Here is a 23,055-nt window from a genome sequence, read left to right as displayed (position 1 = left end):
TGGTTCACAGAGTTTAATTTTGGTGTGATTTCTGAATTGAACCATGGATTTTAAACACTTCAGTTATCACGGATTTAGTCAATACTAAATTTCACATGTATATTCTAGTTTTACAGATATTTACTACACCACTGCTTCCAGAATCTTTTTCAGGAAAGTTCAAACTCTATTTTCAACCCTAAAATAAAGAACTGTGTCAGTATCTTCTCAACAAGTACTTAAATGAGGCAGATAGTTGAGGGAAATTGCACCATTGTCACACCGTTCATCCTCCTGGGATTCTCAGATGTCTCTGAGTTGAGTGTTTTCCTCTCCTTGGTGTTTCTTCTCATTTACGGAGTCACTGCCTTGGCCAACTTGGGTATGGCTGCATTGATTCAGGTCAGCTCTCAGCTTCACAGCCCCATGTATTTTTTCCTCGGCCACCTGTCCTTTGTGGATTTCTGCTACTCCTCTGTCATTGTGCCTAAAATGCTGGTTAACATCTTCAATAAGGACAAAGCCATATCGTTCCTAGAATGTATGGTCCAGTTTTACTTATTTTGCACATGTGTGGTCACTGAAGTCTTCCTGCTGGCTGTGATGGCCTATGACTGCTTTGTGGCCATTTGTAACCCACTACTGTACATGGCTATTATGTCTCCAGAGCTCTGTAGGATACTGGTGTCTGGCTGCTACCTCTGTGCATCAGCGTGTTCTCTGATTCACTTGTGCTTAGCTCTTGAGGGCCCAACTTTCAAGTCAAATGTGATCAACCACTTCTTTTGTGACCTGCCTCCTCTCTTAAGTCTGGCTTGCTCGGATGTCGCTGAAAACAAAGTGCTGCTGTTTGTTGTAGCCACCTTTAATGAGAGCCTCAGTATTGTGATCATCTTCCCCTTCTACTTGTTTATACTCATCACTATCCTGAGGATGCACTCTGCAGAGGGGAGACACAAAGCCCTTTCTACTTGTGCTTCTCATCTCACAGCCATCATTGTCTTCTATGGAACAATCCTTTCCATTTATAGTTCATCCACGCAGACAGCAGTGGGAATGCTGACAAAGTGGCCACAGTGGTCTACACTGTAGTGATCCCCATGCTGAACCCCTTGATCTACAGCCTCAGAAACAAGGATGTGAAGAGTGGGCTCAGGAAGGTGGTAAACTCCAAGATGTATTCCCAATGAATATTGTATTGCTAGGATTCAGACTCAAAGGTAAATCCTGATGGAAAGATAAAGAGACTGATCAATAAATGGTTGGAAAGAGAAATAAGTTGCATGGCATCTCTGTGCGACTCTTTTTTTTCATTGTTCTTTCTTGTGTTCCTAAATGTAAAAACATAGCATTAAAAGATTTCAAAATTAAAAACTTATTTCCTCGTTTGATTTAAATTTGTTAGTTATAATTCATATCCTAGCAAATCATATATTGTGTTTTTGTAAAGTATTTCCAAATAAAAATGTAGAATTTTGCAGTTTCCAGCTTTATTTCTGTATCCATAATGGACATTATTATTCATTTCAAAATGGAATGTTTATAATTTTCAATGAAAATCATGACACTAACAAACATACATGCATACAGTGAGAATACCATGGATATTTGCTCAGGATTTTATGTATTTTGCTGTTGTAGGCTTCTTATAGTGTCTTCACTTTTGCAATGCTGTTACAGCAGTTATTTCCTTAAAAATATGAACTAAAGAGAGAGAAACTTAAGTCAATCCCACTGAAATCAGAGACAAGGCAAGGCTGCCCACTCTATCCTTATTTCTTCAACATAGTACTTGAAGTCCTAGCTAGAGCACTAAGAAAACTAAAGGAGATCAAGGGTATACAAATCTGAAGGGAAGAAGTAAAAGTATCATTGTTTGCAGATATTAAGATACTATATATGAGTGACCCCCAAAATTCTACCAGAGAACTCCTTGAGCTTGCATACAAAAGACAAATGAACTGAGAAAGAAATTAGGGAAACAAAATTAGGGAAACAAAACCATTCACAATAGCCATAAATAACATAAAGTTCCTTTGTGTGACTCTAACCAAGCAAGTGAAAGACCCGTATGAAAAAAAAAAATACTTCAAGGTTTTGAAGAAAGAAAAAGAAGATGATATCAGAAGATGGAAAAATCTCCCGTGTTCATGAATTGGTAGGATTCATAGTGAAAATGGCCATCTTACAAAAGCAATCTACATATTCAATGCAATTCTAATGAAAATACCAAACAATTATTACAGACCTTGAAAGAACAATTCTCAGTTTCATACAGAAAAACAAAAACAAAACAAAACAAAAAACCCAGAATTGCTAAAAGAACCCTGAACAATAAAAGATCTTCTGGAGGTATCTCCATTCCTGATCTCAACTGTATTATACAGCAACAGTAATAAAAAAAGGCATGGTACTGTCATAGAACCAGACTGGTGGATCAATGGAATCAAATCGAAGATGCAAAAATATACCCACATGCCTGTGGATACTTTATTTTTGACAAAGAAGCCAAAAGCATACAATGGAAAAAAGATAGCATTTTTGTAATTAAATTTTTATTTTTTTACATTGATTACATTGTATTCACTTTGTATCCCAGCTGTAGCCCCCTCCCTCATTTCCTCCCATGCCCCTCTCTGAGTCCACTGATAGGGGAAGACCTCCTCCCCTTCCATCTAACCCTAAGTTATCAGGTCTCATCAGGACTGGCTGCAATGTCCTCCTCTGTGGCCTGTCAAGGGAGCTCCACAAGGAGAGAAACAGAACCAAAATATCTGGGCACAGAGGTCTTCTCTGAGACTGATACTGCAACCAAGGTCCACTCATGAATATAACCTAGACTCAGTGGCAAGCTTTTTGACCACCTCCTCCTGGGTGGGGGGGGGGCAGACTTTCCAGGCTAGAGGAAGAGGATTCAGCCAGTCCGGATGAGACCTGCATTCAAGTTGTGCTTTGACAATTGCATACATGTAGACAGCACTTTCTTGTTACTGAAAACCCATTCCCTGAATCCCACATCCTTCATGCTGCACCTCTCTGACTGTCTCTTTCCCATGTTCATGATTTTTCTGTTTGTTTGTTTTGTTTATTCACTCATTTAGTATACACTCAACTTTTGCTGACATATATGAAATGATGGTTACTCCTACCTAAACCAGAGATTTAGAGAATTAGAGAAATTTAAAAAGATTAAAAAAAAAAAAAAGCTAAATGCAAATCTTAACCTGCAGAGATATTTTCTACTACTTTTAGTAAGGTCTACGCAAGCACTATGATCCTATCTCCATAGGATGTTACTTTTTTATGCTTAATATTTTCCTTATTTCTGAGGATAAATAGCATTGAGAGAAATATTTTCCATCTAACACACTGAGTTCAATCTTCCGTGGTTTCCTTTAGTGTTCTTTCATATTGCTTCTAGGCTATTTGGTTGTTTTCTGATAGGGAAGATGTTTCTCAAGCTTTTATGTCTATCCTGTTTGCTTTACCATGAGAAGGTGCTGCAGAGCAGGCCAAGGTATGACCTCTTCTACTTTTGTGGTTCCCCATGTGCCTTCTAGCAACACAACCTCCTTAACAAATGGAGTCAGGGTCATAGACATTACATGTGATGTCAATCCACTCTCACTTCCAGTTAATACAAGTCATGAAAGTCTTCTCTAAATAGTTTTACATTTTCTTTGGATTACAAAAATAGTTTTGGAATTTTACTTCTTCCCGTGTATTTAAAAAAAATAATCATTGAGAATTTCATAGGATTGATCACATTCATTCCCCATTCCTTCCTTTATCACTTCCCAGATATGTCCCCACATCCCTACCCTCCCAACTTAGTGTCCTATTTAAAACCACACAAAACAAAACAAAACAAAAACCATTGACTCATACTCCAACCAAGTACCATGCATGGAGATAATCTAGAACCCTGCACAAATGTAGCCTATGGCAGTTCAGTGTCCAAGTGGGTTCCATAGTAATGGGAAGAGGGACTGCCTCTTACATAATCTGATTGGCCTGCTTTTTGATCACCTCCCCCTGAAGGGGGAGCAGCCTTACCAGACCACAAAGGATGACAATGCAGCCACTCCTGATGTGATCTGATAGACTAAGATCAGAAGGAAGGAGATGGGTACCTCCCCTATCAGTGGACTTGGAGAAGGGCAGGCGTGAAAAAGGGGGAGGGAAGGTGGGATTGGGAGGGGAAGAAGAGGGGTTTATGGGGGGATACAAAGTGAATAAAGTGTAATTAATAAAAGTTTTTTAAAAAGTGAAAAAAAGAGTAAGGGAACCATGCTCGAACAGAGGATAACAAACCCAGGCGTACATGGGCAGTGCAAATTGGACTCAATAGTTTTTGTTTTGTTTTGTTTTGCTTTGCTTGGTTTTAAATAGGATGTTCCTTTTTTTTTAATAAAAATTAGCAATATAATTTAAAAATCATTCACCTTATGAAAACAAATAAGAAATAATGTGATTTGGTAAAACCCTTCACTTTTGTGTATGATACATGCTTTTAAATATGTATTATAGTTAGGGTCCTCTCTCTTGCTTAGTTTCTTTAGATGCACAGGTTTTAGTGGGTTTGTCCTATGTTGTATGTCTATATGAGTGAGTATATACCATGTGTGTCTTTTTGCTTCTGGGACAACTCACTCAGGATGATCCTTTCCAGATCCCACCATTTACCTGCGAATTTCATGATTTCCTTATTTTTCATTGCTGAGTAATATTTCATTGTGTAGATGTACCACAATTTCTGCATCCATTCTTCAGTTGAGGGGCATCTGGGTTGTTTCCAGGTTCTGGCTATTACAAATAAAGCTGCTACAAACATGGTTGAGCAAATGTCCTTTTTGTGTACTTGAGCCTCTTTTGGATATATGCCCAGTAGTGGTATGGCTGGATCTTGAGGAAGCACTATTCCTAGTTGTCTGAGAAAGCGCCAGATTGATTTCCAGAGTGGTTGTACAAGTTTACATTCCCACCAGCAGTGGAGAAGGGTTCCCCTTTCTCCACAACCTCTCCAGCATGTGTTGTCACTTGAGTTTTTGATCTTGGCCATTCTGATGGGTGTAAGGTGAAATCTCAGGGTTGTTTTGATTTGCATTTCCCTAATGGCTAGTGAGGTTGAGCATTTCTTTAAGTGCTTCTCTGCCATTCGGTATTCCTCTCCAGAGAATTCTCTGTTTAGCTCTGTTCCCCATTTTTTAAGTGGATTACTTGGTTTGCTGCTTTTCAGCTTCTTTAGTTCTTTATATATACTGGATATGAGTCCTGATGGTGAGTGCTCTCTGTCACGAACAATTCCACATTTGGCTAAAGCTGAGGATCTGGCTTGCTTCCATGTATGTGGACCTATCTGCATTGCCCACGTGGCACGCCTGGGTTGGCTACCCAGAGGCTATTTAAGCTGTGGGCTGGCTTTCCCCAGGGTCCGAGGATTGTTCAAGGTTTCTGAATAAACTGCATTGAAAAAAAAAAAAAAAAAAAAGCTATAACTCAAAATAAATAAATAAATAAATATGTATTATATACATACTTTTAAAGTCTTGCAAACTTAAAGATAACAGAGACAATATTCATTGTTCCATTCAGTTTTCTTCTCATGTTGGTAGCGTTTTTTGTATACACAATTTAAATTACTGTTTGTGTTTCAGTCTTTCTTAGGAATTTTCAATAACTGAGGTAATCATCAGATAAATATTTTCAATTTAAATAGTAGTATCCATGGCATTATTTATTGAGGAATGTCATTTAATCCTTATAAGGGCCAACTTCAATACAAATGTTGCATATTCACAAACACTTTATATTACTTAACTTTATTACTATTCCTGTGCAACAGCTCCATAAATCTTGGTAGTTTACAAAAAAATTTCTGATATTCTACAGAGAATATTTTTGAGTCTTCAATGACATACATTTGTAGTTCAATTTTATTAGATTTGTTTGGCATATAAATTAGTCCTTGTTTTACATAAGGGATCTTTTCCCTAGAGCTTAATTTGCTGTATAAAATCTCTGCTTCTCTAAAATGTTACACTCAGGGTCAGCCGCTTTGGACCCAGAGAAGAGCATGTCTGATTGCATGCGGGTTGATACCCCAGGTCCTGCCTCTGAGAAAAAGGTATCAGTCGGGTCTGATGCTCTTTGGGTGGATGACACCTAAATGAACATTGGTACAAAGTCCCAATTTATTTCTAATATCAGAGATCAGACCTCTACTCTTGCCTGATGCATCTAAAACAAAAAGGGGGAACTGTAGAGAGCTGCGGAATGCTGTGCCTTAAAGATGGAGCTGGTTTCCATCTTCCACCTTCCTGATGGTGAGTGCTCTCTGTCACGAACAATTCCACATTTGGCTAAGGCTGAGGATCTGGCTTGCTTCCATGTATGTGGACCTATCTGCATTGCCCACGTGGCATGCCTGGGTTGGCTACCCAGAGGCTATTTAAGCTGTGGGCTGGCTTTCCCCAGGGTCAGATGATTGTTCAAGGTTCCTGAATAAGCTGCATTGAAAAAAAAAAAAATCTCTGCTTCTGACAAATGCTTAAAATTTTCAGGCCTGGAGAAAAATGTTTCAGGTTTGTTCAAGAGCACAAGGCTGAAAATAGTCAAAATTAGAAATGGACATATATTATTAAATAAAGTTATTTTAAATACATTTAAATTTTCTGCCTATGAGAACTCTTAAACTTTAGAATTTCCATGAGAAAAAATTACCTGGTGTTTTCCGAGAGACAGCTGGTGATAAATGAGTAATTCATTCTAATATAAAACATTTTAAGCATAAAAAATTTGAGACAAAAGATGTAAGATATCCTTCTCTATCTCTGTCTCTGTCTCCCTCTCTCTGTCCTCTTCATGTGTGTGTGTGTTAATCTTGTTCTATTTCTCATCTTCTACCAACTTCATGAAATCTATAACTTATGACAGAGTATGAGCTTCCTTTTGCCATAGCTTGTAAATAGAGATAAGCATTTTACATTCAACTTGCTATGAATTTATTATAAAGTAGCTTGTCTGTTATTAGCATAAAACATTGCAAACCTGACTTCCAAGTTTTGCCTATGTTACCACAAAATTTTGTTAACATTTCTTTTTCATTTTCCTTTTCTTCCCTGATTTTTTTTCTTTTTGCATGAAGAAAAATGAATGTTTAATGAAGAAGAACGTTTAAGTTTCTTTTTTTTTTTTTTGGCTTTTGTTAGGGGAAATTATAATTTAATTACAACATTTCTCCCTTCCCCTTCTTCCTTTGAATCCACTCATACACCTCTGCCAGCTGTCCTTCCTTTGCCTCATTCACTAACTGTCCTGTTCAGGCCACATAGTGCTATATATGGACTCTTTAGGCTGACCATTCACTATCATGTAACCAGATGTTGAGCTCTTTCTTCCCCTGGGGAAGGGAACGTCTTATGCTTTCAGTTTTACTCAGTTGCTTATTTTTCATTGTGTAGGGTTGGGGCCTCATGAGGTTTTTTTCCTGTTCACTTCAGTATGTTAGTTGGTCTCCTCTTTCCTTCCTTCTTTCCTCCCTCCCTCTCTCCCTTCCTTCCTTCCTTCTTTTTTCTTCTTTCATTCTTTCCTCCCTTCTTCCTTCCTGTCTCTGTCTCTCTCTCTTTCTCTGATTTTATCTTTTTTCTTTGTCAGTTGAACAAATTATTTCTATTTCTTTAAAGTTAATTCAAAATAGGGAAAAATGCTCCTCTCTCTTTTTTTTTTTTTTGTTTTGTTTTTGTTTTTGTTCTAGTTTTCCTCGGTTTTCATTGCGGTAATGAAAAATACATACTTTGTCTCCATTCATTTTATTTCAGAAAGTCAGAGAATAGAATAACTCCCTTATGAGATTGTGTTTTCACTATCATGATGTTTTAAGTAAGCCATTTTGTTCAACAAATTAAGAAATCTGAAGTTTTTATTTCATTTTTCTTATTTTGAGTAATTGTGATTTAGGACCTATAGATATATAGATATATATCATATTATAGAAAACATATATTTTATAGTGTTATTATATAAAACTACATCTATGTTCTTATGTGCTCTCACTTTTTTAGAATAGATCATGTTTAACATGTAATTTGAAAAGCCATGCTAATATTACAATTTACATGTAATAATGAAGTATAATTTAATGATTCTTTCTTTTGACAGCTTTTGTCTAAAAATACTCTAATGTATTTTTATAAATGGTTTTCAATAATTATAATATGACTAGATTTTCTGAAACACTGAACTTGCAATATGTAATTTAAAATAATTTAGTATTTTGTTGTTATCTATTGTCATAATAAGATTTTTTAATACATTTTCCCATTTACTTTCTCAAAAAATTGACTTATATATCTGACTCATTTTAGAGCTTGAGTGTAGTGAATCAGTACTTTTAACTTGACGGACATCGGAAGCTGAAGAAGACAGAATAGGACAGGAGCTTACCACAGATGGCCTCTGAAAGACTCTACTGATCGAGATATCAAAGCAGAGGTATTGAAGCAGAGGCTGAGACTCATAGCCAAACTTTCAGCAGAGTGTAGGTAATCTTATGAAAGAAACAGGAGATAGAAAGACTTGGAGAGGGCAGGAGCTCCAAAAGGAAACCAACAGAGCCATAAAAACTGAGACCTTGGTGGCCCTGAAGAGAATGATACCTCATCCATAAACAATCCATGCAGAGGACCTAAAACCTGAAACCTAGGTTCAGATGGCAACTCAGTCCCAAAGTGGGGTCTCTAGGAAGGGAATCAGGGATTTTCTCTGGCATGAACTCAGTGGCAGGCTCTCTGATCACCTCCCCCTAGAAAATGCAGCCTTGCCAGGCCATGGAGGAAGACAATGATGAGACTCATAGGCTAGGGTCAAATAGAAGGGGAGGAGGACCTCATCTATCAGTGGACCTAGGGAGGGAATGGGGGGAAAGAGGGAGGAAAGGTGAGATTGGAGGAGACAAGGGATGGGGCCACGGCCTGGATACAAATTGGATAACCTAATAAATGATAATAAAAAAGAAAAAAAGAATGAAGGCATGGATTTATCATTTAGCACTCTGAATTTTACTTTTAAGTTTTAATATTATTAAAATTTCTGGATGTTTCCATGTCATAAACTTCAGATGAAATTTTTGTAGTGCTGCAGAGGTGATTGTAGGAAATTTGCTCCTAGTTTCGTACAAGTGGCTTGAGTGAAGGTAGTAATAGTAGAACTGTGTACAGGACATAGCCAACATAGACCACAAACTCCCAGTCACATCTCTAATAAGGCTTCAGTGATTCGATTAAATCTCATGATATATCAAATTACAACAGGGAGTGTATTTTAGACAAAGTCATCCATCACCTCAGAGGTTTGCTTAACTGTACTTAGATGTCCATGGCTTATATTAACATGCATGAGAGGGGTTAATGGAGATGTGTTTTTGTATGAATATGAACTATCCAATATTTTGAAATTTTCATAATTCTGTTTTACTTGTTCTCCAAACATATGTTATTGACATCAATCCTATAATGTTCTGCAGTTAACATATATCTCTTATTGTCTCCTTTTCTTTTTTTCTTCCCAGGTCTGTCTCCTAAAATGCTGGGTAGCAGTCATGGGTGAGGAAAACTGCACCTCTGTGGCAGAGTTCGTTCTTCTTGGCTTTTCTGATGTCCCTGATCTGGCATTCTTTCTCTTCCCGGTATTTTTTCTTATTTATGGAGTGACTGTCATAGCAAACCTGGGCATGACTGTGTTGATTCAGATTAGCTCTCAACTTCACACTCCTATGTACTTTTTCCTCAGCCACCTGGCCTTTGTGGATTTCTGCTACTCCTCCATCATTGTGCCCAAGGTGTTCACTCATATCGTTAAGAAGGAAAACATTATTTCTGACCTGGGATGCATGGCACAATTTTATTTATTTTGTGCTTTTTCTATCACTGAGGTCTTCCTATTAGCTGTGATGGCCTATGACCGCTTTGTGGCCATTTGTAACCCACTACTGTACACAACCATCATGTCCCCAAAGATCCGTATAGCACTGGTGTCTTTTTGCTACCTCTACGCATCAGTGTGTTCTCTGATTCACTTGTGTTTAGCCCTGGAGATCCCATCATTTAAGTCAAAAGTGATTAACCACTTCTTTTGTGATCTGCCTCCTCTCTTAAGTCTTGCTTGCTCTGATGTTACTAAGAATGAGTTATTCCTCTTCATTGTTGTCAATTTCAATGAGATTCTCACTATTGTAATCATCTTCACATCCTATTTGTTTATCCTCATCACCATCTTGAAGATGCATTCTGCAGAGGGGAGACGCAAAGCCTTTTCCACCTGTGCCTCTCATCTTACAGTCATCATTGTCTTCCATAGAACAATCCTTTTTATTTATTGTCAGCCCAACTCTGGCGATAGTGTGGATGTTGATAAAGTGACTACAGTTTTCTACACTGTGGTCATTCCCATGCTGAATCCCCCGATCTACAGTCTGAAGAATAAGGATGTGAAAGAGGCTCTCAGAAAAGTGTTAGGCTCTAAAAATATTCTTTACTAGATTTTTTTTAAAGCAAAACTTAGGGATTCATAGTTAATCCCATTAGTAGTAAACAGATGAGCTGAATATGGAGCATAGAAAAGAAGAACTATTACACGAGGACATTTATTAATGAGTCTAAGTAGTCATATATCTCTGTTCTCTATTTAGAAAAGTAGGATTGATGGTTGTCAAAGATTGTATTTATGTGTTGTTCTTCATTCTGTAGTATTTCATCTGATATGAGTTACAATGTAGAACAAGAACCCTTTTCATTATAGCATAATTTATGGAATATATGATCCATTTAAAAATTGACTTCCTGACATTTTACAAAGCATAACAGCATTTTGTCACTCAGTTTATAGACAATTATCTGTAGTTTATAAACTAATATATATATATATAAACTAAAAAACTAATATATATATATCATACACATTAGGCGCTTTTTGGTGTTTCCTTTACTATTTGGTACTTGAATCACTGTATTGTTTTTGGAACTTCATTTAGTATCCACTGTAAAAAATAGCAATGCAAGAATAATATTTATTCAAAAGAACCCAGTAAATATTAATTGCATGTCATATTCGAAGAGCTTTGAATCCATTTTTATTTATAATCTTTTGTACTATTTTGTCTTTGTGAGGTGTTTTGTGTAGGGATTTATTGTCAATGGCTTGTCTTGTTGGTGTCTGCATTTATGACTTATCACTGATTTCTTCATGCTATTTCTTCAACACAGTGAGAATGAAACACACACTTCAACTCTGAATGCATCTCTAGCCTCTGTTAGTTTTTTTTTTGCATATGCATTTGATCTTAATACAATATTCTTGTGTCACTCTTCGTAGCTATCTCCGTGTTTCTTCATTCAGTCTTGACTCATGATGCACTTCTACAATTCAAGATAATTTATGTCAATTTCCTCTTTATGTTTACTTGTTCAAGCAAAACATTTATCCTGGTATCTTATGTTAGAAAAGCAGTTGGATTAAATTTAAGAAAGCAAAAATTGGTGTCTTGATCTTGACTTTTCTCTTTACAAGCAATTTAATTCCTCAGGAAGTGTTCTCTGTTAATATTGGTTATTTCTGTTATCCTTGTGGTCCTTCACTCATCAAATTTTGATTACCTGTACTCACAGACATTTGTATTCTGACACAAAAAAAAAAATGAAATTTTACTCATTAAAGAAAGACAGTAATTTAGAACTAATTATATGTCTATATAATATATAGATACTTCTGGTTACTATAATTGATAAAATATGTCTTAGAATAGATTAAATATGGGATTTAAATGTTAATGCTTATTTCAAAAAAATCAGACAGAGAAACAACCCTTGCTTCCACATTTTCATATGCTTTGCCCTGGATAGAACGGTATACAGCGAAAAGTAATGGAGCTAACCTATAGAAAACACACTATGGGCTTTTTATTTATTTTTTTTTCAATGAAGTTTATTCAGGAACCTTGAACAATCATCTGACCCTGGGTAAAGCCAGCCCACTTTAAATAGCCTCTGGGTAGCCAACCTCAGCATGCCACGTGGGCAATGCAGATAGGTCCACATACATGGAAGCAAGCCAGATCCTCAGCCTTAGCCAAATGTGGAGTTCTTTGTGACAGAGAGCACTCACCATCAGGAAGGTGGAAGGCGGAAACCAACTCCATCTTTCAGGTGTGGCATTACGCAGCTCTCTACAGTTCCCCCTTTTTGTTTTGGACACATCAGGCAAGAGTAGAGGTCTGATCTCTGATATTAGAAATAAATTGGGACTTTGTACTGATGTTCATTTAGGTGTCATCCACCCAAAGAGCATCAGACCCTTCCGATACCTTTTTCTCAGAGGCGGGACCTGGGACATCAACCCGCATGCAATCAGACATGCTCTTCTCTGGGTCCAAAGCGGCTGACACTGAGTACAGTGCTTAGCCTCGCATCCTGAGCATAACATTTTGGCTTTTTATGGTATGCAACCATGCTTGGGGAGAAAGTCCTGCTTCAATGGCTGTAAAGGCCTGAATGGTCATGGCTGCATTACGCTGTTGTGAGACTCTAATCTTGCATATATACCACAGGCAAACCAAGGTGACCAACACCAGAAGGCCTGCTAACGCTCCCATGCCCGCCCATTCCTTCAGATGATTCATGGCTGCAGCAATCCATGATGATAATCCTGTGGCTAGTCCTGCGTCCACTCTGGTAGAATTTACCATGACAATGGCCACTCACAGCTGCTCCATCGTAGTATCGAATTCTCCAGTCCAATTACCTAAAATATAGCTAGACAATTGTTTAGACAGATTTGCAGCACAGGGAAAATTCTCATGTTGTATGCTAGTGACTCAAAGTCCAGCATACTTTCATTGACAGCCAAGTTGAGCGATTTGCCATAGGGTATCAATTTGCTCCTGCACGAGGTCAATCCTCTGATTGAACACCATCAAACCTCCTTTTAGTTGAGCATTAATTCCTTTTTGTACATCTAAGGCATCAGCTACATTGGCTAAAAGGTTATTCAGGGTCTGAACAGTCTGCCCAGTATGACTTATGGCTAATGCCGTGGTGGTAGTTCCAACAGCCGCCAATGAGATAGCAGTAACAATGGCAGCTGTAATTCCAAGATCCCTTTTCTGTCTGAAGAGAGTCATAGCGTGAGGGCATCAATGGGCACAGGCACCCAGCAAGGCATGCGAGTAACCAGCTAGTAAATTTACTAGCATTACAGCATTGGGCAAAAAAGCAAGTATCATTACCACAATTACTTGGCTCTATCTGGCTAATAATGAATAAAAATGGGGGATATAAACAAACAGGTGTGGGCTTATAGGAAATATTATGAGAAGCCTTAACCCCCTCGTTGGAACATCCTGCATCAGTTCTAGAACTAGCAGTGGTGGTGTCCGAGGTTTTGTGTAGGTTCAGGAGACCATTGCCCCCAGGGGCGAGACGTGCTCCATGCCAATTGACTAACTCCATGTTTTCCTCCAATTTGAAAGTCATTTAAGGTTCTTAAATTATTTTTCCCTTTTTTTTAAATTTTTCATCAATTACACTTTATTCATTCTGCATCCTCCCATAAGCCCCTCCCTCCCCTCCCAATCCCACCCTCCCTCCTCCCTCTGCTTGCATGCCACTCCCCAAGTCCACTGATAGGGGAGGTTCTCCTCTCCTTTCTGATCTTAGTCCATCAGTTCACATCAAAAGTGGCTGCATTGTCCTCTACTATGGCCTGGTAAGGCTGCTCCCCCTCAGGAGGAGGTGAATAAAGAGCAGGCCAGTCAGTTCATGTCAGAGGCAGTCCCTCTTCACATTACTATGTAACCCAATTGGGCTCTGAACTACGCTGGGCTACATCTGTGCAGGGGTTCTGGGTTATCTCCATGAATAGTCCTTGGTTGGAGTATGAGTCTCTGGGAAGTTCCCTGTGTTCAAATTTTCTTGTTCTGTTGCTCTCTTTGTGGAGACCCTGTCCTCTCCAGCTCTTACTATTTCCCAGTTCTTACCTAAAATTCCATTCACTCTGCCCAACAGTTGCCCATCAGGCTTAGCATCTACTTTGATAGTCTGTAGGGCAGAGGCTTTCAGAGGCCCTCTGTGGTAGGTTCCTAGGTTGTTTCCTGTGTTCTTCTTCTTCTGATGTCCATCCTCTTTGCCTTTCTGGATGGGGATTGGACATTTTAGTTAGGGTCCTCTCTTTTGCTTAGTTTCTTTAGATGCACAGGTTTTAGTGGGTTTGTCCTATGTTGTATGTCTACATGAGTGAGTATATACCATGTGTGTCTTTTTGCTTCTGGGACAATTCACTCAGGATGATCCTTTCCAGATCCCACCATTTACCTGCAAATTTCATGATTTCCTTATTTTTCATTGCTGAGTAATATTCCATTGTATAGATGTACCACATTTTCTGCATTCATTCTTCAGTTGAGGGGCATCTGGGTTGTTTCCAGCTTCTGGCTATTACAAATAAAGCTGCTACAAACATGGTTGAGCAAATGTCCTTTCTGTGTGCTTGAGCCTCTTTTGGATATATGCCTAGGAGTGGTATGGCTGGATCTTGGGGAAGCACTATTCCTAGTTGTCTGAGAAAACGCCAGATTGATTTCCAGAGTGGTTGTACCAGTTTACATTCCCACCAGCAGTGGAGAAGGGTTCCTCTTTCTCCACAACCTCTTCAGCATGTGTTGTCACTTGAGTTTTTGATCTTGGCCATTCTCATGGGTGTAAGGTGAAATCTCAGGGTTGTTTTGATTTGCATTTCCCTAATGGCTAGGGAGGTTGAGCATTTCTTTAAGTGCTTCTCTGCCATTCGATATTCCTCTACAGAAAATTCTCTGTTTAGCTCTGTTCCCCATTTTTTAAGTGGGTTACTTGGTTTGCTGCTTTTCAGCTTCTTTACTTCTTTATATATACTTGATATGAGTCCTCTGTCAGATAAAGGGTTGGTGAAGATTCTTTCCCAATCTGTAGGAGGTCGCTTTGTTTTGATGACGGTGTCCTTTGCTTTGCAGAAGCTTTTCAGTTTCATGAGGTCCCATTTATTGATTGTTGCTCTTAGAGCCTGTGCTGTTGGAGATCTGTTCAGGAAGTTTTCCCCTGTACCAATGAGTTCTAGGGTATTCCCCACTTTTATTTCAAGCCGATTTAATGTGTCTGGTTTTATGTTGAGGTCTTTGATCCACTTGGACTTCAGTTTTGTGCAGAGTGATAAGTATGGATCTATTTTCATTTTTCTACATGTAGACATCCAGCTGGACCAGCACCATTTGTTGAAGATGCTATCTTTTTTCCATTGAATGGTTTTGGCATCTTTGTCAAAGATCAGGTGTCCATAAGTGTGTGGGTTTATTTCTGGGTCCTCTGTTCGGTTCCATTGATCCACCATTCTGTTTCTATGCCAGTACCATGCTGTTTTTAAAACTGTTGCTCTATAGTACAACTTAAGATCAGGGATGGAGATACCTCCAGAAGATCTTTTATTGTAGAGGATGGTTTTAGCAATTCTGGGTTTCTTGTTATTCCATATGAAGTTGAGAATTTTTCTTTCCAGGTCTGTAAAGAATTGTGTTGGTAATTTCATGGGCATTGCATTGAATCTGTAGATTGCTTTTGGTAAGATGGCCATTTTTACTATGTTAATCCTGCCAAGCCATGAGCATGGAAGATCTTTCCATCTTCTCATATCTTCTTCTAGTTCTTTCTTCAGAGATTTGAAATTTTTTTCATACAAGTCTTTGACTTCCTTGGTTAGGGTTACTCCTAGGTACCTTATGTCATTTGTGGCTATTGTGAAGGGTGTTGTTTCCCTAATTTCTTTCTCAGCCCTTTTGTCTTTTGTATACAGGAGGGCTACTGATTTTTTTGAGTTAATTTTGTATCCGGCCACATTGCTGAAGGTGTTTATCAGCTGTAGGAGTTCCCTGGTAGAGTTTTTGGGGTCACTCACGTATACTATCATATCATCTGCAAATAGTGATAATTTGACTTCTTCCTTTCCAATTTGTATCCCCTTGATCTCCTTCAACTGTCTTATTGCTCTAGCAAGGACTTCCAGAACTATGTTGAAGAGATATGGAGAGAGTGGGCAGCCTTCTCTTGTCCCTGATTTCAGTGGGATTGCTTTAAGTTTCTCTCCATTCAGTTTGATGTTGGCTATAGGTTTGCTGTATATCGCCTTTACTATGTTTAGATATGTGCCTTGTATCCCTGATCTCTCCAATACTTTAAACATGAATGGATTTTGGATTTTGTCAAAGGCTTTTTCAGCATCTAGGGAGATTATCATGTGGTTTTTTTCTTTCAATTTGTTAATATGGTGGATCACATTGATAGATTTCCGTATATTGAACCATCCCTGCATACCTGGGATGAAGCCTACTTGGTCATGGTGGATGATATCTTTGATGTGTTCTTGTATTCAGTTTGCGAGTATTTTGTTGAGTATTTTTGCATCAATGTTCATAAGGGAGATTGGCCTGAAATTCTCTTTCTTTGTTGAGTCTTTGTGAGGTTTAGGTACCAAGGTGACTGTGGCTTCATAAAATGAGTTTAGTAATGTACCTTCTGTTTCTATTTTGTGGAATAGTTTGAAGAGAATTGGAGTTAGCTCTTCTTTGAATGTCTGGTAGAATTCTGCGCTGAAACAATCAGGTCCTGGGCTTTTTTTGGATGGGAGACTTTCGATGACTGCTTCTATTTCCTTCGGGGATATAGGACTATTTAATTGATTTATCTGGTCCTGATTTAGCTTTGGTAAGTGGAATTGATCAAGAAAATTGTCCATTTCATTTAAATTTTCAAATTTTGTTCTGTATAGACTTTTGAAGTAAGTCCTAATGATTGCTTGGATTTCCTCAGTGTCTGTAGTTATGTCCCCCTTTTCATTTCTGATTTTGTTGATTTGGATGGTGTCTCACTGCCTTTTAGTTAGCTTGGCTAAGGGTTTGTCTATCTTGTTGATTTTCTCAAAGAACCAGCTCTTGGTTTCATTGATTCTTTGAATTGTTTTATTTGTTTCTAATTGATTGATTTCAGCCCTGAGTTTGATTATTTCCAGCCGTCTGCTCCTTCTTGGTGTGTCTGCTTCTTCTTTTTCTAGGGTTTTTAAGTGAGCCATTAAGTTGCTTGAATGCGCTGTCTCAAATTTCTTTGTGAAGGCACTTACTGCTATGAACTTTCCTCTGAGCACTGCTTTCATTGTGTCCCACAAGTTTGGTTATGTTGTGTCTTCATTTTCATTGAGTTCTAGGAAGATTTTAATTTCTTTATTTCTTCCCTGACCCAGCTGTCTTTTAGTAGCAAGTTGTTCAGTTTCCATGTATGTGTAGGCTTTTTGCTATTTCTGTTGTTACTGAGGTCCAGCTCTATTCCATGGTGATCCGACAGGATACAAGGGATTATTTCAATCTTCCTGTATTTGTTGAGCCTTGCTTTGTGACCAACTATGTGGTCTATTTTGGAGAAGGTTCCATGAGGTGCTGAGAAGAAGGTAAATTCTTTTGTGTTTGGGTGTAAGGTTCTGTAAATGTCTGTTAGGTCCATTTGATTCATGACCTCTGTTAGAGATATTGTTTCTTTGTTTAATTTCTGTTTTGTTGACCTGTCCTTTGTTGAGAGTGGGATGTTGAAGTCTCCCACTATTAGTGTATGGGGATCTATATGTGGTTTAAGTTTTATCAATGTTTCTTTCACAAATGTGGGTGCCCTTGTATTTGGGGCATAGATGTTCAGGATTGTGATGTCTTCTTGGTGGAATTTTCCCTTGATGAGTATGAAGTGTCCTTCCCCATCTCTTTTCATTAATTTTGGTTGAAAGACTATTTTATCAGATATTAGAATGGCTACTCCTGCTTGCTTCTTGGGTCCATTTGCTTGAAAAGCTGTCTTCCATCCCTTTACCCTCAGGTAATGTCTATCTTTGTGACTTAGGTGTGTTTCTTGTATACAACAGATTGCTGGGTTTTGTTTATGCATCCATTCTGTTAGTCTGTGTCTTTTTATTGGAGAATTAAGTCCATTGATATTGAGAGAGAGTAATGACCAGTGGCTGTTAAATCCTTTGACTTTGATGTTGGCTGTGGTCATACGGTTGTGTGCTTGGTTGCTTTTTGTTTTACTGAAGTGAGGTTATTTATTTCCTGTGTTTTCTTGAATGTAGCTAGCTTTCTTGGGTTGTATTTTCCCTTCCAGTGACTTCTGTAACGCTGGATTTGTTTGTAGGTATTGTTGAAATTTGTTTTGTCATTGAATATCTTGTTTTCTCCGTCTATGAGGACTGAGAGTTTTGCAGGGTATAGTAGCCTGGGCTGACATCTGTGTTCTCTTAGGGTCTGCATGATATCTCTCCAGGCCCTTCTGGCTTTCATAGTCTCTGTTGAAAAGTCAGGTGTGATTCTAATGGGTTTGCCATTATATGTTACTTGGCCTTTTTCTCTTGCAGCTTTTAGTATTTTTTCTTTGTTCTGTATACTTACAGTTTTGATTATTATGTGGCAGGAGGATTTTCTTTTCTGGTCTAATTTATTGGGTGTTCTATAGGCCTCTTGTATTCTTATTGGCCTCTCCTTTAAGTTGGGGAAATTTTCTTCAATGATTTTGTTGAAAATATTTTCTGGGCCTTGGTGCAGGGAATCTTCTTTTTCCTCTATTCCTATTATTCTTAGGTTTTGTCTTTTTATGTTGTCTTGAATTTCTTGGATGGTCTGTGTCAGGAATTTTTTAGATTTATCATTTTCTTTGACAGATACATCTATTTCTTCCATTGTATCTTCCACACCTGAGATTCTTTCTTCCATTTCTTGTAGCCTATTGGTTATGCTAACCTCTGTAGTTCCTGCTTTCTTCCCTGAGTTCTTTCTCTCCACAATTTCTTCTATTTGTGTTTTTTTAATTTTTCCAATTCTATCTTCAGGTCTTGAGCTATTTTGTTGGTTTCCTTCCCCTGTCTGACTGTATTTTCATGTTTTTCCGTCAATTCCTTCAGCTGTTTGTTTGAACAATCCACTGTTTCTTTTATTTCATTCAGTGATTTAAGCATTTCCTCTCTAAAGGCCACATACTTTTTGGCTTCAGCTTCTTCTATTTCTTTTCGTATTTTATTTGTTTTCTCTGTTATCATCTTCTTGAGCATAGATGTTAGGTCGTCTCCTTGAATTTCATATATGCTGGGGTGTCTAGGGCTATTTGCCCCTGGATAACTGGGTTCTGGAGATGCCATATTGCTCTGGCTTTTGTTGGTTGAACTTTTACGCTGTACTCTACCCATTGGGCTATCTTAGTTGTTTGAATTTAGTTTCTGGTTGTTCCTGAACTCTTGTAGTGGAGAGAATCCCTTTGGCAGGAAGATGTTTTTTCCTGAAGGAAGCCTTCCCAGCTTTTTGGGTATAGTCCCTCGATGGCCGGTGTTTTTCAGGAGTTGCTACAGCTCACCTCAGGCCTAGAGACCTGGGTGGTAACTGTGGTCCTGATTAGTCAAGAGGGCTCTCCTCTCACCGGGAGAAGTTCTGGGGGCAGCTGCCCTCCTTCTGGGTTTCTTGCTGTAAATTTAGTGATCAGCTGTGGTAATCTGTGGAGGGTGAGTACTGCTCTGGTGTCTTGGGGCACTCAGTTCTGTCTGTTTGCAATCTGCAGTCTGCTAGACTTTCCCTAGGTGACCCCAGCAGCACGGTTTCTTCCTTCTCTGTGGGGTCCTCTCCGGACAGGGGTTCCCAGTCCCTGTTGTACTGGGGCGCACAGCTTGTCCGTACCGCTGAGCTGAGTGCAAGTTCTCTGCGCGCGGCAGGAGCTCGGCTGTGATGGTGGCAGAGACCTTCCCGGAGAGACTGGGTGACCTGCGATCAGACCTGCAACCCTGCTTCCCCGTGGGGTCCCCCCGCGACTGAGACTCCCAGTCTCAGGTACCCTTGTGCCCACGGACCAGCCTGGGAAAGTGGCTGGGACCCGCCCGCTTGCGGCTCCAGCCCGGAGACCTAAAGCCCGCATTACCCGGGATTTCTTCCGGGTTCTGGCTGGGTAGCCGTGAGTGGACCCGACCGATTCCCATGCCATGGGAGCCTCCCCTCACCTGGGAAACACGATCGATGTAGTTTCAGGGCCCCAAGTTCAGTTTCCTGGTCTCTGCACGGAAAGTGCTGTCCTGCTGCTCAGACGCGCTGTTTTCCCGGTGCCACCATCTTGGCTCCCCCACTATGGGCTTTTCAAAAGAATATGCTTACATATGCAATATGAAGCTACTTAAATTTGCAAACTGAATAATTTCATCATTATAGTTTTCATTTATCCATTGTAACTTAGTTTATATATCAACAATGTTGATAACATTGGTAGGGAATTTGGAATTTAGCATGGATATGATGTGGAATGTAAACAGGCATAGTAGTTCAGTGAATGTTGGATGGTCAGTTAAGCAAAGGAGAGACCATTGTATGACTAGCAATACTTTTGAAAGAAGAGAATCATATTATTTTATATTTATTTAAAATAGGTATATGATAGGTATATATCCATCACTTTAATTGCAATGTAATTACCTCACCCTTTCCCTTTCTTCCATTCAACGCTTTCCATGAATGTGTCTTGTTCAAATCAATGGTCCAAGGTAGTTGGCTAGGCTTCTAGTACCAAGTGTAATTTCTCTCCTGTAGGACAGGCCTTAAGTCCAATTATGCAGCTTTTAGTTACTATCAAGATATGAGTGTCACTGTTGTACCTTCAGGATGTCTTGCCATTCTTGTCAATGCATGGTTCATAGGCGTATTCTCTCATATCTGCAGTCCAGTCTTCAAATCTTCATATGTGACTATATAATCTGGAGTGACTATAGAAACCAGGAAAGTAAGAAAGGTCCATGAGAGAGAGGATTGGAGAGAGGTAAAGCCAAACACAGGCAACATGAAAGGGCAGAGAAGGAGGTTAGTAAAAAGGTAGAGGATAGAACAAGAGAAAAATAAATTTAAGGATATTTGAGAAAGCACAAAGGAATCATGTTATTTTATTTTTACATAAATTTATATATAATATTTATGTATATGTATTTATTATATATAATGATGAATGAAGTTGTGTCACTTGGGCTGACAATGCTTTCCATGAGCACTTATCTAAAAATCCAAACCAAACCAAACCAACTAAACAACCAAAATACCCAGACATATGCAGGCTCAATTTGAGTTGTTGGTCAGGGTGTCCAATTGCCTCTCTAAACAACATGGGCTATTTTTGTTGACCTTTATTTGCCTCTCACAGGTAAGAAGGTAAGTTATTTTTGCTGAAGAGACTGTATACTTTGAAAGCATGAATCAAAAGAATATAGCTGGATCTAACCTGAATAGGAGTGGTATTTTGCTTGTTTTTGTTTTTGTTTTTGCTGGAATTTTTATCCTAATATATAGATTCCAGCCACATTTACCTCCTTTGAGGAGCAAGGAGAAAATTCCATATGTACTCATATTTATCTTTTTAGTAAATATGAAAACACATTTTTCATTGATGCCTTTGGAACATACATAGATAAGTGGACAGTTTTGAAGTGAAATGCAATCACTAATTTTTTATAGCTGAGAAATATTCAATTGTGTAAAGGTACCAGAAATTCTTTATCCATTCTTGAGCATCACAAAATTTTCAGAAAAATACATGGAAGTAGGAAATATCATCCTGAGTGAGGTCATCCAAACCAAAAAGAAATGCATGGCTTGTGCTCACTTGGAAGTGGATATTACTTAGTATAGTAATTAGTATAGTATAGATATTACATAGTATGGTATGGTACGGTATGGTATGGTATGGTATGGTATGGTATGGTATGGTATGGTATGGTATGGTATGGTTACAAAGTATAGACAAGGTAAGCATGGTACAATCCACACCCAAAGAAGCTAAGTAGCCAAAAGGGCACAAGGGAGGATGCTTAAATTTTATTTGAAGGGGAAATAAAATATGCATTGGAGGTAGATGGAGGGAGAGAACTGGGTAGGAGAGGGGATAGAAAAGGGAGGAGGAGTAAGGACTAACAGTAGGGAGAGGGAAGGGCTGCTGAGAGACTGGAAATCAGAGGTGGGGCATGTCTGGGGCATGACAGAATCCTGGAATGGGGAGGCTCCAGGAAGTCTCTGGGGGTCTTCCTAGCTAGGACTCTCAGCATTAGGAGTTTTGTAGCCAGAAGTGACAACTTCCTGTAGTCAGGCAGAACTTCTAGTGGAAAGATAAGGACCCCAAATTTGCCCTGCCTACAAGATGTGAAGGGACAAAGACGGAGCAAAGATTGAGAAAATGGCCAACCAAAGACTAGCCCTACTTGAGACCTATCCCAGGAGAGAGAACCAATCCCTGACATTATTGTTACTCTGCTATGCATGAGGACAGGAGCCTAGAGCCTAGTTTAACTCTGTAGAGGTTTCACTTAGCAGTTGATAGAAACAGATACAAAGACACACAGATAAATCTTAAACAGAGCTCAGGGAGTCCTCTGGAGGGGGAACAACTGAAAAAGCAGGAAGGGTCAGGAAGACCTACAGTGTCAACTAGCATGGCCCCATGGGGCTTTGCAGAGACTGAACCACCAACCAAAGAGCATACATGGTCTCGTCTTAGGCCCCCTGCACAAATGTAGCAGATGTGTAGCTTGGTCTTCATGTAGGTTATTCAGGGAATGGAGCTAGAGCTGCCTTGTCTGGCCTCAGTGGGAGAGGATGTACCTAGTCCTGCAGTGACTTAATGTTCCAGGGAGGATAGGTCCCATGAGGAACACTCCCTTCCCTGAGAAGAAGGAGAGGGAAAAATGGGGACAAGAGTGTATGGGGGGAGGGCTAGGAGGAGGAGACTGGGATGAGGTACTGAGATCAGAATGTAAAGTGAATAAATAAATTCATTAATGGAAAAATGCAATCACTTCTCTACTTTGGTAAGTATAATAAGGAAACAGTTTAGTTCTGTAAATACCAGGAATATGGAAACTCAAGAATTATTTTGAAGTAAAAATAAGGTCCATGTCATGAATTTTCATTAATCAAAAAAATGTATAAGAATATTCATTGAGGACTATGAGATTAGA

General features: G+C 39.0%; 2 protein-coding genes across 2 annotated transcripts; both read left to right on the top strand.

Moving 5' to 3' along the window:
* The first annotated feature begins 222 nt into the window (after window positions 1-222).
* On the top strand, window positions 223-1,169 carry LOC110541264 (olfactory receptor 5L1-like). The gene is given in 2 exon segments (XM_021628043.2): window positions 223-1,021; window positions 1,024-1,169. Coding segments are annotated over 2 exon segments (945 nt in total).
* Window positions 1,170-9,545: 8,376 nt separating this feature from the next.
* On the top strand, window positions 9,546-10,599 carry LOC110542349 (olfactory receptor 5L1-like). Its single transcript, XM_021628947.2, has one exon. The coding sequence runs from the start codon at window positions 9,578-9,580 to the stop codon at window positions 10,514-10,516; it is 939 nt and encodes a 312-aa protein (XP_021484622.2). The 5' UTR covers window positions 9,546-9,577; the 3' UTR covers window positions 10,517-10,599.
* Window positions 10,600-23,055: the final 12,456 nt, after the last annotated feature.

The sequence above is a fragment of the Meriones unguiculatus genome, chromosome 7, assembly GCF_030254825.1.
Source record: "Meriones unguiculatus strain TT.TT164.6M chromosome 7, Bangor_MerUng_6.1, whole genome shotgun sequence".
Lineage (NCBI taxonomy): Eukaryota > Metazoa > Chordata > Mammalia > Rodentia > Muridae > Meriones > Meriones unguiculatus.
The sequence above is the reverse complement of the archived record's forward strand: the minus strand, read 5'-3'. Positions and strand labels throughout refer to the sequence as shown.